The sequence below is a fragment of the Pelophylax lessonae genome (assembly GCF_965119305.1).
Source record: "Pelophylax lessonae genome assembly, chromosome: 6".
In the NCBI taxonomy this organism is placed as follows: domain Eukaryota; kingdom Metazoa; phylum Chordata; class Amphibia; order Anura; family Ranidae; genus Pelophylax; species Pelophylax lessonae.
The window spans coordinates 112,221,948-112,235,736 of NC_138773.1; the positions used below are offsets into that span (position 1 = coordinate 112,221,948).

Sequence of the window (13,789 nt, forward strand, 5' to 3'; positions counted from 1 at the left end):
TAAAGTTGAAGTTTTTTTCATTAAAAAAAAAAAAAGAAAACAGCAAAGAAACCCTAAACCAGCTTTAAAGTTATAGGTAGCCATTAAGCTTGTATAAGGGACTAAAGGGGTAAGACTAACAATTATTTATTTCACTAGTAAAAACCCTGCATTGAGAATTACATGGTGCCAAATACCAACATACTAGATAGAACTGGCAGCATCACTTTCAAGTATAATATACGGTTCCCTGGCCAAGGCAAGGCCTGGAGAAAGTTTAGTTAGACTGGCCCTCTGAAACAGGTTTTCGGCATGAGTTTACATCATCTTCCTGTCTTTGTAATTACTTACCTCCTTATGTCTGGTGTTTAGTACAATCCCAAATCATCCAAGTAGATTAAACCTCATTCAGATTGATTTCCAAATAAACAATGGAAAGAAAATATTCAACAATTGTACCATATAATAAAACAGTAATGCCTAAACCAGTTTGAAAAAAATATTTTATTATTATATAATAAAAAATTTGAAAAGTACAATGATAAAATAATTTATAAATCACATGTGGTCAGTTTTTATTCCCATCAAACCAAAGCCTGGATGGACTCCACCGTCCCTATAATGGAAATATAAACACTCATCAAACTTTGGCACTGCCATCTTAAAATAACATGGACTGTTTAATTCAGTTATGTTAATGTAAAAAACTATATTTTCTGAAATTGATTATGCAGAATTAGCTGGAGTTCAGCTTCAATTTGTTACTGTATCTAAATCTGCTAGTACTTCTAACACTCCCTCCCCCCCCCCCCCCGACTGACAATGCTGCTGTCTAAATCTGCCCCCTGTGCTCCTTCATTCAGAATGGTGTTTGTATAATCCGGGAGGTGCGTTAACTGGCCAGATCACCAGGTAAAAACAGCAAAAAGAGCCTAAAAAAATGAAAACTAATGTAGGCACCCCATCTAATGATTGGTAAGCTACAATATACTTAGAAAAATCTCCACTCTCCCAATCCAGTCTGTATGATTAACATGTGTGAGATGGCCTCCGCTATGTACCAATCCCCACGCCACACCCTCTGACATGCCCACAAGGGCTTAATCGTAGAGCTACAGTACTGTAAGCTACAGTATAGTACATTTTTGGTTTTGGACTTAATGCCACTTTAAGCTAAGCTGAATTGTGAATTTATTTCTGCAATAGAACCACCACTCAGCCCAACAAAACAGGGGATAGCTAAATAAAAGGGTACTTTGATTGAAACTTTCCTAATTCTTTTTTCTATAATAGAGATCGACCGATAGTTTTTCATTGCCGATAACGATATTTTGGTCATTGCGTATCGGTATCGGCCGATATGGGCTGATATTTTCGTACATTCTAATTTTTTTTTTTTTTTTTTTTACTTGACAGGTACCTCTTGTAGAGGGATCTGGGGGTCTAAAATACCCCAAACCCCTCCTCTGCACTTAAAAGCATTCAAAACGCCAAGTTTGGCTGTTTTGAATGCTGTCATTGTTTTTAATCTGGCACCAGTACCCGGAAGTGATGTCATGACATCACTTCCAGGTATTGGCATGGGGACCCGATCAGAGCCGAATGCGGCTTTGATCTGGTCTTCGGTGGCCATGCAGGTAGGATGCCCAGGTCTCGCAGAAGGCGGTGGCAAGGTGGGGGGAGGCACAGCACTACAAACTGCAAAAATAGGCTGGTACTGAAGTATTTCAGGACTATAATTTAGTTGTAGGGTTTCTTTAAAGTGCAAGTGTACAAACTGTGCTACTAAACCTGCTACTGTATAAATAGTAACTAAGAATGTTTAGCAAGTTTTCTCCAGTATAGCTTAGGTAAGACTGTGAATGAATAATAAAATAAGCTAACCTGTTACTGAGTTTTTTTACACACATTTTTCTCACCTATTGTTACCAGGGAAAAGGATAAGACACAGGGTGTTCACTGGAAGATTCCTATAAATCTGATCAATTTTCATATCCGTGTTCTTTATTATTTCTGAAAGATTAGCCTGAGAAAAAAAAAACAGGGTTATGAAAAAATCTCATAATAATGAATGAATAGAAATATCACAACTACTAATGCTGATTTGTTTTTAAAGGTAAAAGATCTCAAGTATGCATTCAGAAAAAGTGCATACCTATATAAGGCTGAATATTTTACTTTTTTGTTTTAGGGTTTAGATGTATTTTTAATAACCAGGATTTGTAAAGATACGGTTGACTTGAGGGAAATACACCATGTGTAATATAAAATATGCAGTAAATGACCTAATTTTACACATGTAAAATAATCACACTCAATCAGTTTCCACTGCAGGGAACACTGAACTAGAAAAAAGTCATCCTCTATCCACAGAGCCTCAAAAGAGGGAGAAATGGATTTTAGGGTAACAGTCTAATAACTATGTATAAGCAGGTTGGGTCAGTGGCGTACCTAGAACCCTCAGGGCTCAGTGCAAGAAACCATGAAGGGCCCCCCTGACCCCTGGCTGGGGTCCTTCCCTCCAAGCAAGTGTTACCTTTGCAACCCTGGAAGTTCCACCACTTGTGTCAGTAGTTTTTTTATTTTTGTTGTTTTATGCATGTTAAGTTTGTTTACCTGGTATACCCATTATTGGTACAATTACAATACTATGGGAATATTGGTACTAGAAGAGAATAAAATAGTTTCAGGCAACGTTAAGAGGTTTTGCTGCCCATTCAGATTAGCAATGCTTTTTAGGCAAACTGTAGGCTTTAAGACAAAATATTCTTTTTTTTTTATTTATTTATTTTTATCTTTTATCTAACAAGAAATCTTCACGTCCTTCAAAAAACCCTGGATAGGATGGAACAATTTCCAGAAAGCTCTCTCCAGATAAGGAAAGCAATAAAATTTGAGTCCATACACACTGTTATAGACTGTCCGCAATTGGCATGCTAGATGTGTTGTGCATGCAAAAAAAATCATAGCAAAGCAACACAAACACACAATTTGTTCTGAATATAAGTTTAAAACATTTCTCAAACTCTTTTAGAGTTTTCTTTTGATTATAAAGGTATTTTTTATCATTCCCCAATAGCAAAAATATTTTAAAAAGGTGCTGCCACAACGAAAACTAAACCCACATACTGAAGGTGGCAACTGCTCAAGTCTGAAGAAATTAGTATTTAATTTTTTTTTTTAGGATATAAAGATCTGCCAGATGTACTTTGGGTATCCTAAATCCTATTAAAGCGGCACAAAAATGAAATTGGTCCTAAGGAGAGTATAATGTTAGGCTAACTACACCACTCACAACGGAGAATGCAATAATAGCCTTAGCACATGAAGCCTGGGTGGAGATCGCCTCTTCATGAAACTATATACTGTAAATTATTACTTAAAATTACTCTGTCCCCAAATTAAAAGGGCATCCAGCAAAGTAGACAGGAAATATTCACCTTTTCCACTGCTCATACCACTGATCTCTCTGTTGTGGTGATGAGAAAACTTCTGTCTCAAAAATCTTTACAATCCAACATTTCTAAGAGCATAGAATTCCTGGCCTTCTACTGAGTTCAGCAGTTTGATGTGCTGGCCTCAATGTCACCATTGTGTCCTGTATGGACATACAGCCTGGTGGGAGCAACCACAGAGCACAGCAGGGAACCAGACTTCCCCAGATTCCGACTGGAGGGATTTGACCAGGTTTAAGGCCTTAGTAGTCAGCAGTGGCCTCTGACTGCAAATTCTCCCTGGTTCTTTCTTCTTCCCTATTCTTAGTCATAAATGTCAAAAGCATGGCTGTTGCAACCCAGGTACAGGAGAGATTGGGGGCTCCCTGATACTCTGGAACTGGTATTAGCACTTTGGATTAATCACTACACCTTCTGGCCTCCAGTTACTTTGTCTGCAAGTTATGTATTGGAAGTTAAAGCGGAGTTCCGGCCACAAAATCGTTACTTTACATGTTGTGGCATCCGCTTCCTTATTGTAACCTGAAAAAGAATTGGATATTCCCAAATTTTTTTTTACTTACCTTGTTTCAGAAGAAAATATACTCACCTTTCCTTCCACTTCCTCCCTGTGTGGCCGCGGCCCGCGCCGTCACTTCCTGTCCCGCAATGCGTCCTGGGAGCTCTTACTCATCACTCCCAGAAGGCAATGGGCAGTGACGTAGGCGGCCGGCCGCTCCTCTCATCGCGTTATTTGCAAAAAGGAAATGACGCGATGATATGGAAACCGATCGCATAGTACTGCGCATGCGCGAGATTTCGCACCGCATTCTGCATACACAACCAGGAAGAAGGGAAGACATCTACACACTGCGGCTTCGTATAACCCCAGCAAAGATGGCCACGCTCAGCAAAGGATTTTTAAAGTAAGAATTTCTGATAAATAAAAACATATAAAACTATTAACTGGGGCGTGGTCTGGACATGGCCGGCTGAGGTCGCACCCCTGCTGAGCTCCGTGCCTTCCTTCACCCGGCCCGACTTACCTAAGCAGTGGACGTTGATATGAGGTCGCCAGAAAGAGGAAAACCCTGGGGACCCCTGCAGGTGTAGGATCTTCTTCTGGGAAGCGTTCCAGCTGTGAAATTCTGCACTTTTTTCCGGCATCCCAGGCTTCCTCCCCGGCTGGCAACATGGCGGCCATGCACAGCCCAGGGCCCTCCCGGCGGGAATGATCCCTCCACCTCTCCTGCCTCCTCTACTGGGACTATCCTGGACACCCCAGCGGCATTTCACCCGCCGACTTCGGGGTCCCAGCCTGTAACGGGTGTGGATGAAGAACTTCGGGCGCTCATTCGCTCCCTGCCCAGCACTAGGGACATTGAGGCCATTGTGGGCCGCCTGGAGGCGGCGCACCAGCGGGAAGTGCAGAAGGTTCGTGGAGAGGTCGAGCGGGTGGCCGACCGTGTAACGGCGGGTGAGGCTACCCTTGCTTCTGTGGACCGGCGATTGGCAGCGGTGGAGCGGGAGAATGCTGCTCATCGGGAGGCCGCGGTGGCAATGCAGCTCCACATGGAGGATCTGGAGGATCGGAGTCGGCGGAACAATGTCCGCCTCAAGGGACTGCCGGAGGCTACCGGCCAAGAGGACCTGTCCGCCACCGTGAGCGCCATCCTGGGAAACCTGCTGGGGGAACACCTTCCCGCTAATATGGAGTTTGATCGGGTCCACAGTGCCCTTGGCCCCCGGTCGGCGGATCCTGCTCGGCCACGGGATGTGATCTGCCGCTTCCACCGGTATACTCATCGGGACCTTGTGATCCGGAAGGCTTGGGAGGCCGGTACCGTGGACTTCGACGGGGCCCAGGTTAAAATCCTGCCGGATCTTTCCAGAGCTACCCTGTATCGTAGGGCCCTTCTGAGACCAGTCCTGGACCTGAATCGGAAGGAGGGTGCTACATACCGCTGGGGATATCTGCTGACGGTTACTATCCGGAAGGGTAACTCTTCCTTCACCCTCCGCTCACCAGCGGAGCTGCCGTCCCTCTTTGAGTTCCTGGAGACCCAGCCAGTGGAGGTGCCGAACTGGCTGACGCTGCTTCCACGACCTGCCGAACGACGGAACAGACCATCCCGGAGCGGAGGTGCCTCGCCCCCCCCGCGGCCGCAACGCACCCGCCGCCGATCCGGGTCCGGGTGCCGGAGATTCGTTGTGAAGACTGAACAGTGCGCAGCCCGGTCCTGTGAGTATAGGGGTGCACTGCCGCCTACCCCGCATATCCCCACCGGATTGATTTTTCCTGTTCCCTAGGGAATCCTGCTGTCGCCCCGCAAGGGGTTATGTGGTGATGGACCCCTGCTTGTGTGATGCTGGCCCTCCCGTGCCCCCCCTCCTCCCCCCCTTGTTTTATATGCTTTTTTTTTCCCCCCTTTTTTTTGCCCACTGTCCCTGTTGGCACGGTTGCCTAGACGCTGCCCCGAATGCCGGAGAACACTGTCATGTCTGAGTGCCCTCCCCGCCCCGCCCCCACACTGCCTTCCTTGCCCCGGACATATGGATCTCTCGGTGCACTGTGCCATGCCTGGAGTCCGCTGCTGCTGTGTCCCCGGGGACCCATGTTCCCAGATTCTGGACTGCCTTGCTGCTACACACCTTCCCCTGTTCGGGTGCCCCGGGATCCCTGGCTGGGGTGTCCTAGGGGGGTGGCCCCCAGGGTGGCCTTGGGTCTAGGTCCCCCTCCCTTGGCCCACGCCCTGCTCTGGTGGTTTGGGATGGGGGGTTGGGGGGTGGGGTGGACTATGGGCTGGTCCCTGGGACTGTTCAGTTGATGTGTATTGCCGTTCTGGACCAGGGACTTTCGGACATGGACGGGGTTTTGGGGGGCTTGGCCTTCTGGTCCCTCCAGGTTGGACATGTGGGGTGCATTGTCGGGTGGGGGTTGGCGGGCTTTGCCGGGAATTGGGCTTGCGTTTTTCTGTTGCCTGTATTGGGGGAGGGGGGCCGTTGCTATTGCTGGTGTGGGGAGTGTCGAGGGTCTCTTGGTGGGGGTCATGTGCCTTCTGACTTCCTGGAGGGGGGTTCGAGTGGCCACACAGTTCGGGATGCACGGGATGGCGTGTTGGTGGGGGGTGCGGGTCGGACCCTGCCCACTAGGCTGGCCCCCATGGTGGTGATGTTGTGTCGGCTCACCCACGGGACCTCGGGAGATGGCTGCTCGGACCCCCTTTCCAACGGGGTACTGTTAATTTATTGCAATTACTGTTACAATTATGGGTTTTGTTTGTTAGTTGATGTTCCTGATGTGTGACGGTGCTGTGTAGCCGGCTGCGGCTCTTCTCCTCTGGCACTCTTCTAGTGCGGATCTTTGCTCTTCTCTACTGTTCTCTTTGAATAGACGAGCTCCCTGCCATGTGGGATCAGCTCGCTACCGTCCACGACGGTCCCTTGGTTGCCCTGCCGCCTCTGTCTCCTTCCTCATGTTGCCCACACCTGGGGTTGGGCGGGGTGGAAGGCCGGAGGCCGCGGTTCAGGCTGTACCTGTCTACCCGCATCCCCAAATAGGCCTGTGCTGGAGATCCCTTAAGGGTCTCCGAGCGCCTGGTGGCTTAGCTGCCCGTTAGTTGAAGCGGGGTATTTCCTACCCCGACTTCCTTTTCTACTTTTCTGCTTTTCCTTTCAGTTTCCGTTTTTTCTCTTCTAGTCTGCCCCTCTTTCTCCCCCTTCTTTCCGGCTCCTTTTCTTCCTTCCCACCCATTGTCTGGTCCTTTGTTTTTTTCCTAGCCCTTTTTGGTCCCTTCCCCCCCCCCTTGGACGAGCTCACGGTGGTCTCCCTGAATGCTAAGGGACTGAACGTCCCGGAGAAGCGTAAGGTCCTTCTTAACGAATTGCATCGCCAGCGGGCTGATGTGGCGTTTCTCCAGGAGACGCATTTCCGCTCAGACCGCCTGCAGCGACTGACTAACCGGTATTACCCCACTTCCTATCACTCCACGCACGCTGCTGCCAAGTCACGGGGGGTGTCCATTCTTGTGGCTGCCAGGGTGCCTTGGACTTGCCAGGACTCCCTACTGGATCCAAATGGCCGTTTCGTGTTTCTGAGGGGCACCATTGGGGAGACTATGGTGACACTGGCGAGTGTCTATGCTCCTAACGATGGCCAGGACGTGTTTATCGCCCGAGTCCTTAAGCGGTTGGCCTCCTTTCAGGTGGGCCAGCTGATCTTGGGGGGCGACTTCAACGTCCCGCTATCCCTGACGGTGGATACGTCCTCTGGCGGCTCTTCAGTGCCCCACACCTCGCGGAAACAAATTCTTCGTGCTCTCCACGAGGCTCAGCTTATCGACGTGTGGAGAATGCAACACAATGGGGAACGAGACTATTCCTTTTTCTCGCCACCCCACAGGTTATACTCCAGGATAGACTACTTCTTGATTCCGCATTGCCAGTTACACGCGGTGCTGGAGTCCGCGATCGGCACGGTGACTTTCTCTGATCACGCGCCGATTTCGCTGGTGTACAAGTTGGCGGATGGCATGCGGGGGAAGACGCGGTTCTGGCGCCTAAAGCGATTCCCTCCTCAATAACGAGGAGGTCCGCTCGGACGTTCTGAAGGAACTTACGGAATTCTTCCGGACTAACACCGCGGATGACTGCGATCCAGGGATCGTCTGGGAGGCCCATAAGGCGGTCATTCGGGGGGTGTACCTGAAACATGGTGCTCGGCTGAAGAGGCAGAGATCTCAACAACTACAGCGACTCTTGGGGGCGATCCACCTGTTGGAAACCTCCCACAAAAAGCACCTGGACCAGTCAGATGAACAGGAACTGTTCGTACTCCGCCGCCAGGTGCAGGATCTTATGTTCTCCAAAGCCAAAGCTGACCTGCAGAGGGCCCGACATGCCTTTTATATGGAGGGGAACAAGTGCGGGAGGCTTTTGGCGGCCTCGGTTAAGGCGCAGAAACTTGCCAATTATATTCCCCGTATCACGTCTCCCGCGGGGGGTTCCGCTACGCTGCCCGAACAGATCGCTAGCACGTTCCGGGGCTTCTATGACTCCTTGTATAACCTCCCGGACCAGGGGGGCACTTCGTCCGCCGTGGAGGAATACCTGGCCTCGGTGGTCCTCCCATCTTTGGGAGCTGAGGCCAGGGAGGAACTGGAGGCACCCATTACCCTACTGGAGCTCCAATCAGCGGTGGGAGCTTTGCAGGCAGGGAAGGCTCCAGGTCCTGACGGCTTCACCCTGCCTTATTACTCCACCTACCTGGAGGTCCTTGGACCTCACTTAGTGGCGTGGCTTAACTTGCTGGGCAGGGGGGAGTCGTCTTTTCCACCGGACACGCTTCGGGCTCACATATCGGTCCTCCCCAAGGACGGGAAGGACCCTTCCAGCTGTGGCAGCTACAGGCCTATGTCCTTGCTGAACATAGACCTGAAGGTGTTCACGAAGATTCTGGCCAATCGCCTTAGCCACCATATGCCGCACTTGGTCCACCTGGATCAGGTGGGCTTCATTCCCTCCCGGGAGGCAAGGGACAATACCTCTAAGGTCTTGAACCTTATCCACATGGCCCAGTCGACGAAAACGACCTGCGTATTACTCAACATGGATGCGGAGAAAGCGTTTGACCGCGTCAGCTGGCGGTTCATGCTTTCTATGTTGAGGGCGATGGGCTTCGGGGATACGTTGATGTCCTGGATAGGGCATATTTACTCTCGCCCATCGGCCCAAGTGAAATGTAATGGGGTACTTTCTGCCCCTTTTGACATCTCTAATGGTACCCGGCAGGGATGTCCCCTATCCCCGCTGCTGTTCGCGCTTTCTCTGGAGCCATTTCTGGGGCGGGTACGGGCCAACCCCGATATATCGGGAATTAAGGTTGGTGACCTGGAGTGCAAGGTGCCGGCATACGCCGACGATATGCTCTTCTCCATCACGAACCCAGCGATCTCAGCACCTAATTTGCTGATGGAACTGGAACGGTACGGCCGGTGTTCTAACTTGAAAGTGAACTTTCACAAGTCCGAGGCTCTGGGGGTGGGCGTTCCGGCCCCCATCTTGGCGCACTTGTCTACAACGCTGCCTTTCAGATGGACTCAGGGAGCCCTGACGTACCTCGGGACCCAGATCCCCTCGGATTTGGCCAAAATCTATGAATTGAACTTCCCGCCCCTCCTGACCCATATTCGTGGCCTGCTACAGACTTGGAATACCGGACTGCATTCCTGGTTCGGCCGGTGCAACCTAATTAAGATGTCGATCCTCCCGAAGATTTTGTACCTGCTGCAGGCACTGCCTGTGAGGATCCCGGCCTCATTCTTTGCCCAAGTTCACGGCATCTTCCTGAAATTCATCTGGGCTCACGGGAGGCCGAGACTGTCTCGGGCCCAGTTGACTCTACCGAAGCACTCTGGGGGCCTGGCTCTCCCGGATGTAGCTAAATATCATCAGGCGGTCCACCTCGGCCGGCTGATTGACTGGCGGAGACATGGTACGGGTAAACTGTGGGTGCAGTTGGAGAGGGGGCAAACTGCCACCTCCCTGGAGGGAATGCCGTGGGTTAGGGGGGAACTTCCGCGAGGCATCCGGGCGCATCCCACGATAGGCGTGACGATTACTACCACTCGTCGCGCTCTTTCCCACCCCTCCATATCCACACGGACATCCCCGCTTTACCCGATCCTGGGTAACCCAGAGTTTTCCCCTGGATTAGGGGACTCGGCTTTCCGCGAATTGATGTCCAGAGGCGTTTCTCATGCAGTCCACTTCCTCAGGGAATCTCGGTGGCCCACGATAAATGGATTTTTGTAAGATCTTACCGTAAAATCCTTTTCTCTTAAGCTCATTGACAGACGTAGTCTTCTTGATTCTCAAGAGCTGGGTTATGTTGTCTCCGCAGGAGTAGGACTAGGCAGAAAGACAAAACGTTCTGGCTCCACCTTAGGGGCAGTCCCTGAGGGTATATCCTCCCTCTCTCTGCTACAGGGAATCAGTTCTGTTTTAAAGCAGTACAGAGAATTTAACCCAACCCAACTCAATGATAGAGGGGCGGGTACTACGTCTGTCAATGAGCTTAAGAGAAAAGGATTTTACAGTAAGATCTTACAAAAATCCATTTTTCTCTATCGCTCATTGACAGACGTAGTCTTTTTGATTCTCAAGAGCTGGGACATCCAGAAGCAGTGCCACAAATGAGGGGTGGGATTGACAAATCAAATCCAATCTAGAAGGCCCAACCGGTGCCAAACTAGAAGTTTTAAAGGCTCATTATAAACAAAGAATGAGACTAAAGAAAAATTTTCCAACGGAAAAACCCTCGAGGTAGACCACTGGTCTCCTCAAATTGCGGCCTGCAAAACCTTAATGTTTAGTAAAGGTATGCACCGACGACCAGGTAGCCGCCTTGCACACCTGGACCACTGACGCCTGATGGCGAAAGGCCCATGACGCACTAAGTGCCCGAGTGGAGTGCGCCTTAACAGGGAACGGGGGCTCCCGACCCTTAATAGAATAAGCCTGTACTACCGTCTGTCTGATCCATCTGGAAATGGTCGCGGCAGATGCAGGCAACCCCTTTTTGGGTCCATCTGGGATCACAAAAAGTGAATCCGTCTTGCGAAACGAGTCTGTCGTTTTCAAGTATACCCTGATCGCCCGGACCACATCCAAGGAGTGTAAAGCAAACTCCCGAGGATGACTGGGCTTAGGACACAGGGAAGGTAATACAATTTCTTCATTTAGATGAAATTCTGAAACCACTTTTGGTAGGAAGGATGGATTCGGACGAAGAACCACCTTATCTTTATGAACCACCAGATATGGGGAACGACAAGATAATGCGGCCAGTTCTGACACCCTACGTGCAGAAGTAATAGCCACCAAGAAGGCCACCTTCTGGGACAACGTAGGTAGAGGAATCTCCCTAATATCTTCAAAGGGAGGCTTCTGAAGAACCGACAACACTAAATTAAGATCCCAGGGGGGTAACGGCGCATGCACTGGCGGAGCCAGATGTCGCACCCCCTGGATGAAATTCCGCACCAAGGAATGAGTAGCCAAAGGCTTCTGAAAGAAGATGGCTAATGCTGAGACCTGACCCTTGATAGTACTCAAGGCCAGTTTCTGCTCAACCCCTTGTTGCAGAAAAGCCAATATTCGACTAATCGAATAAGACCGAGGACGGAACCCCAAAGGTTCACACCATGCAATGTAGGACTTCCATGTGCGATGATAAATCTTTCTGGAAGTCGCTTTCCTTGCTTCAACTGAAGCTGACAAACCTTTGTCCTTCAGCACCTGGGTCTCAAGAGCCAGGCCGTTAAAGCCAGCGATCGTAAAGCAGGATGGAAGATCGGTCCCTGAGACAGTAGATCCTCCCTGAGAGGAAGTCTCCACGGGACGTCCGCCACCAGTCTGACCATGTCGGCGTACCAAGCTCGACGAGGCCAGTCCGGAGCTACCAGGATTACTGGAATTCCTTCCTCCTCTATCCTGCGAAGAAGTCTTGGCAGTAACGCGAGAGGAGGGAAGGCATATATTAGCTGGTATTGCCCCCACGGGGCGATCAGTGCGTCTGCGGTTTCTGCTAGAGGATCGCGGGAGCGAGCCACGAATCTCTGAACTTTCCTGTTGAATCGTGATGCCAACAGATCCACATCCGGGGTGCCCCACCGTAGGCACAACTGGTGGAAAACGTCTGGATGGAGGGACCATTCCCCCTGATCCAGGGTCTGACGGCTGAGATAATCTGCCTGCCAATTCTCCACCCCCGGAATGAACACCGCAGAGATTGCTGGAACAAATCGTTCCGCCCAGCGAAGAATGCAAGCCACTTCTTTGGCCGCTCGGACACTCTTGGTGCCCCCCTGGTGATTGACATAAGCCACGGCCGTGGCATTGTCCGACTGGATCCGAACCGGGCTGCCCTGGAGCTGCTCGGTCCAGTGAATCAGACAAAGTCTGATCGCTCTCAGTTCCAATACATTTATCGGTAACCTGGATTCTTCCGGGGACCAAAGTCCCTGGACAGATAACTGACCGAGAATTCCTCCCCATCCGGATAGACTGGCATCCGTGGTCACTATCGTCCAATATATTGGCAGAAATGACTTTCCCTGGCTGAGCATCGGAGACCGAAGCCACCAGACCAGAGACTCTCTGGTCTGTTTGCTCAATCGGATCTGATTGTCCAGGGATTCCGGATTCCGATTGCATCTGAGAAGAATCTCTTGCTGAAGAATTCGGGTATGGGACTGGGCAAATGGGACTGCTTCGAACGAAGCCACCATCAACCCCAGAACCCTCATGCAAGTCCGAAGGGAAGACCAGCTGTTGGACAGTAACAACTGGACTGCTGATTGAATCTTTCGGAGTTTCCCTACCGGAAGAAAAACTCTTGTCCTGACTGTGTCTAGAATTAGACCCAGATATTCGAGCCTCTGGGTGGGAACCAGAAATGACTTTTGCTGGTTCACCAGCCACCCGAATTCCTGTAAAGAAATCATAGTAATTTCTATGTTTTGTAGCAAGGTCTGAGGAGACTCTGCATGAAGCAGAAGATCGTCTAGGTAACCAAGGATCGATATGCCTCTTTGGCGCAGAAGTGCCAACATTGGGGCCAACACCTTTGTGAAGACCCGCGGAGCCGTGGCGAGACCGAAAGGTAACGCCACAAACTGATAGTGGTTCTCTTCTACGGAAAAGCGTAGAAACCGCTGATGTCCTGCGAAAATGGGAATGTGAAGATAGGCGTCCTTGATGTCTATGGACGCTAGGACATCCCCTGGATGCAGGAAGGCTGCTACCGTGCGAATGGACTCCATTCTGAATCTTCTTATGTTGACAAAAGAATTGAGTGCTCTTAAGTCCAGAATTGGACGCACTTTGCCCTCTTTCCTGGGTATTGTAAATAGGTTTGAATAAAACCCTTGAAACCGTTCTGTCCAAGGAACGTGGACTACCACTCCTTGTTGTAGTAAATCTGTGACTGCTCTCCGCAGATCTTCTAAACGATCTGAGGATAGTCGGATATTGGAAGGGAAGAATCGCGCCGGTGGGAGAGATCGAAACTCGATCTTGTACCCTGACCTTATGACTTCGCAAACCCATTTGTCCGGGATTCTGGAAAGCCATGGATCCGGGAACCGGCGAAGACGTCCCCCCACCCCAGTTATGGGTGGGGGCGCACCTTCAGGCTTTGGATGGTTTATCTTCAGGTCTGGAGGGGGCGGGCTTTTGCTTGCCCGACCAACGACCCCTGACGCCTCTTGCAGGAGCTTTGGAGGACTTAGTTTTTTCACCCGCGGGACGAAAAAACCTCTTGTGAGCAGAAAAAGAAGGCCCTCGTCTTTGACGAGTTCCTCTACCTTTAAAAT

General features: G+C 50.2%; 1 protein-coding gene across 1 annotated transcript in view; it reads right to left on the reverse strand.

Annotated features, from left to right (window-relative positions):
* Nucleotides 1-499: 499 nt before the first annotated feature.
* REXO5 (RNA exonuclease 5) overlaps nucleotides 500-13,789 on the reverse strand; it is a 93,853-nt gene continuing 80,563 nt past the window's right edge. Inside the window, exons 19-20 of the mRNA XM_082262313.1 lie at nucleotides 1,899-2,005; nucleotides 500-595 (exon numbers count right to left, since the gene is read on the reverse strand). Coding sequence (XP_082118439.1) covers nucleotides 538-595; nucleotides 1,899-2,005 — 165 coding nt within the window. The 3' untranslated portion in view covers nucleotides 500-537. The remainder of the gene's footprint in view (nucleotides 596-1,898; nucleotides 2,006-13,789) is intronic.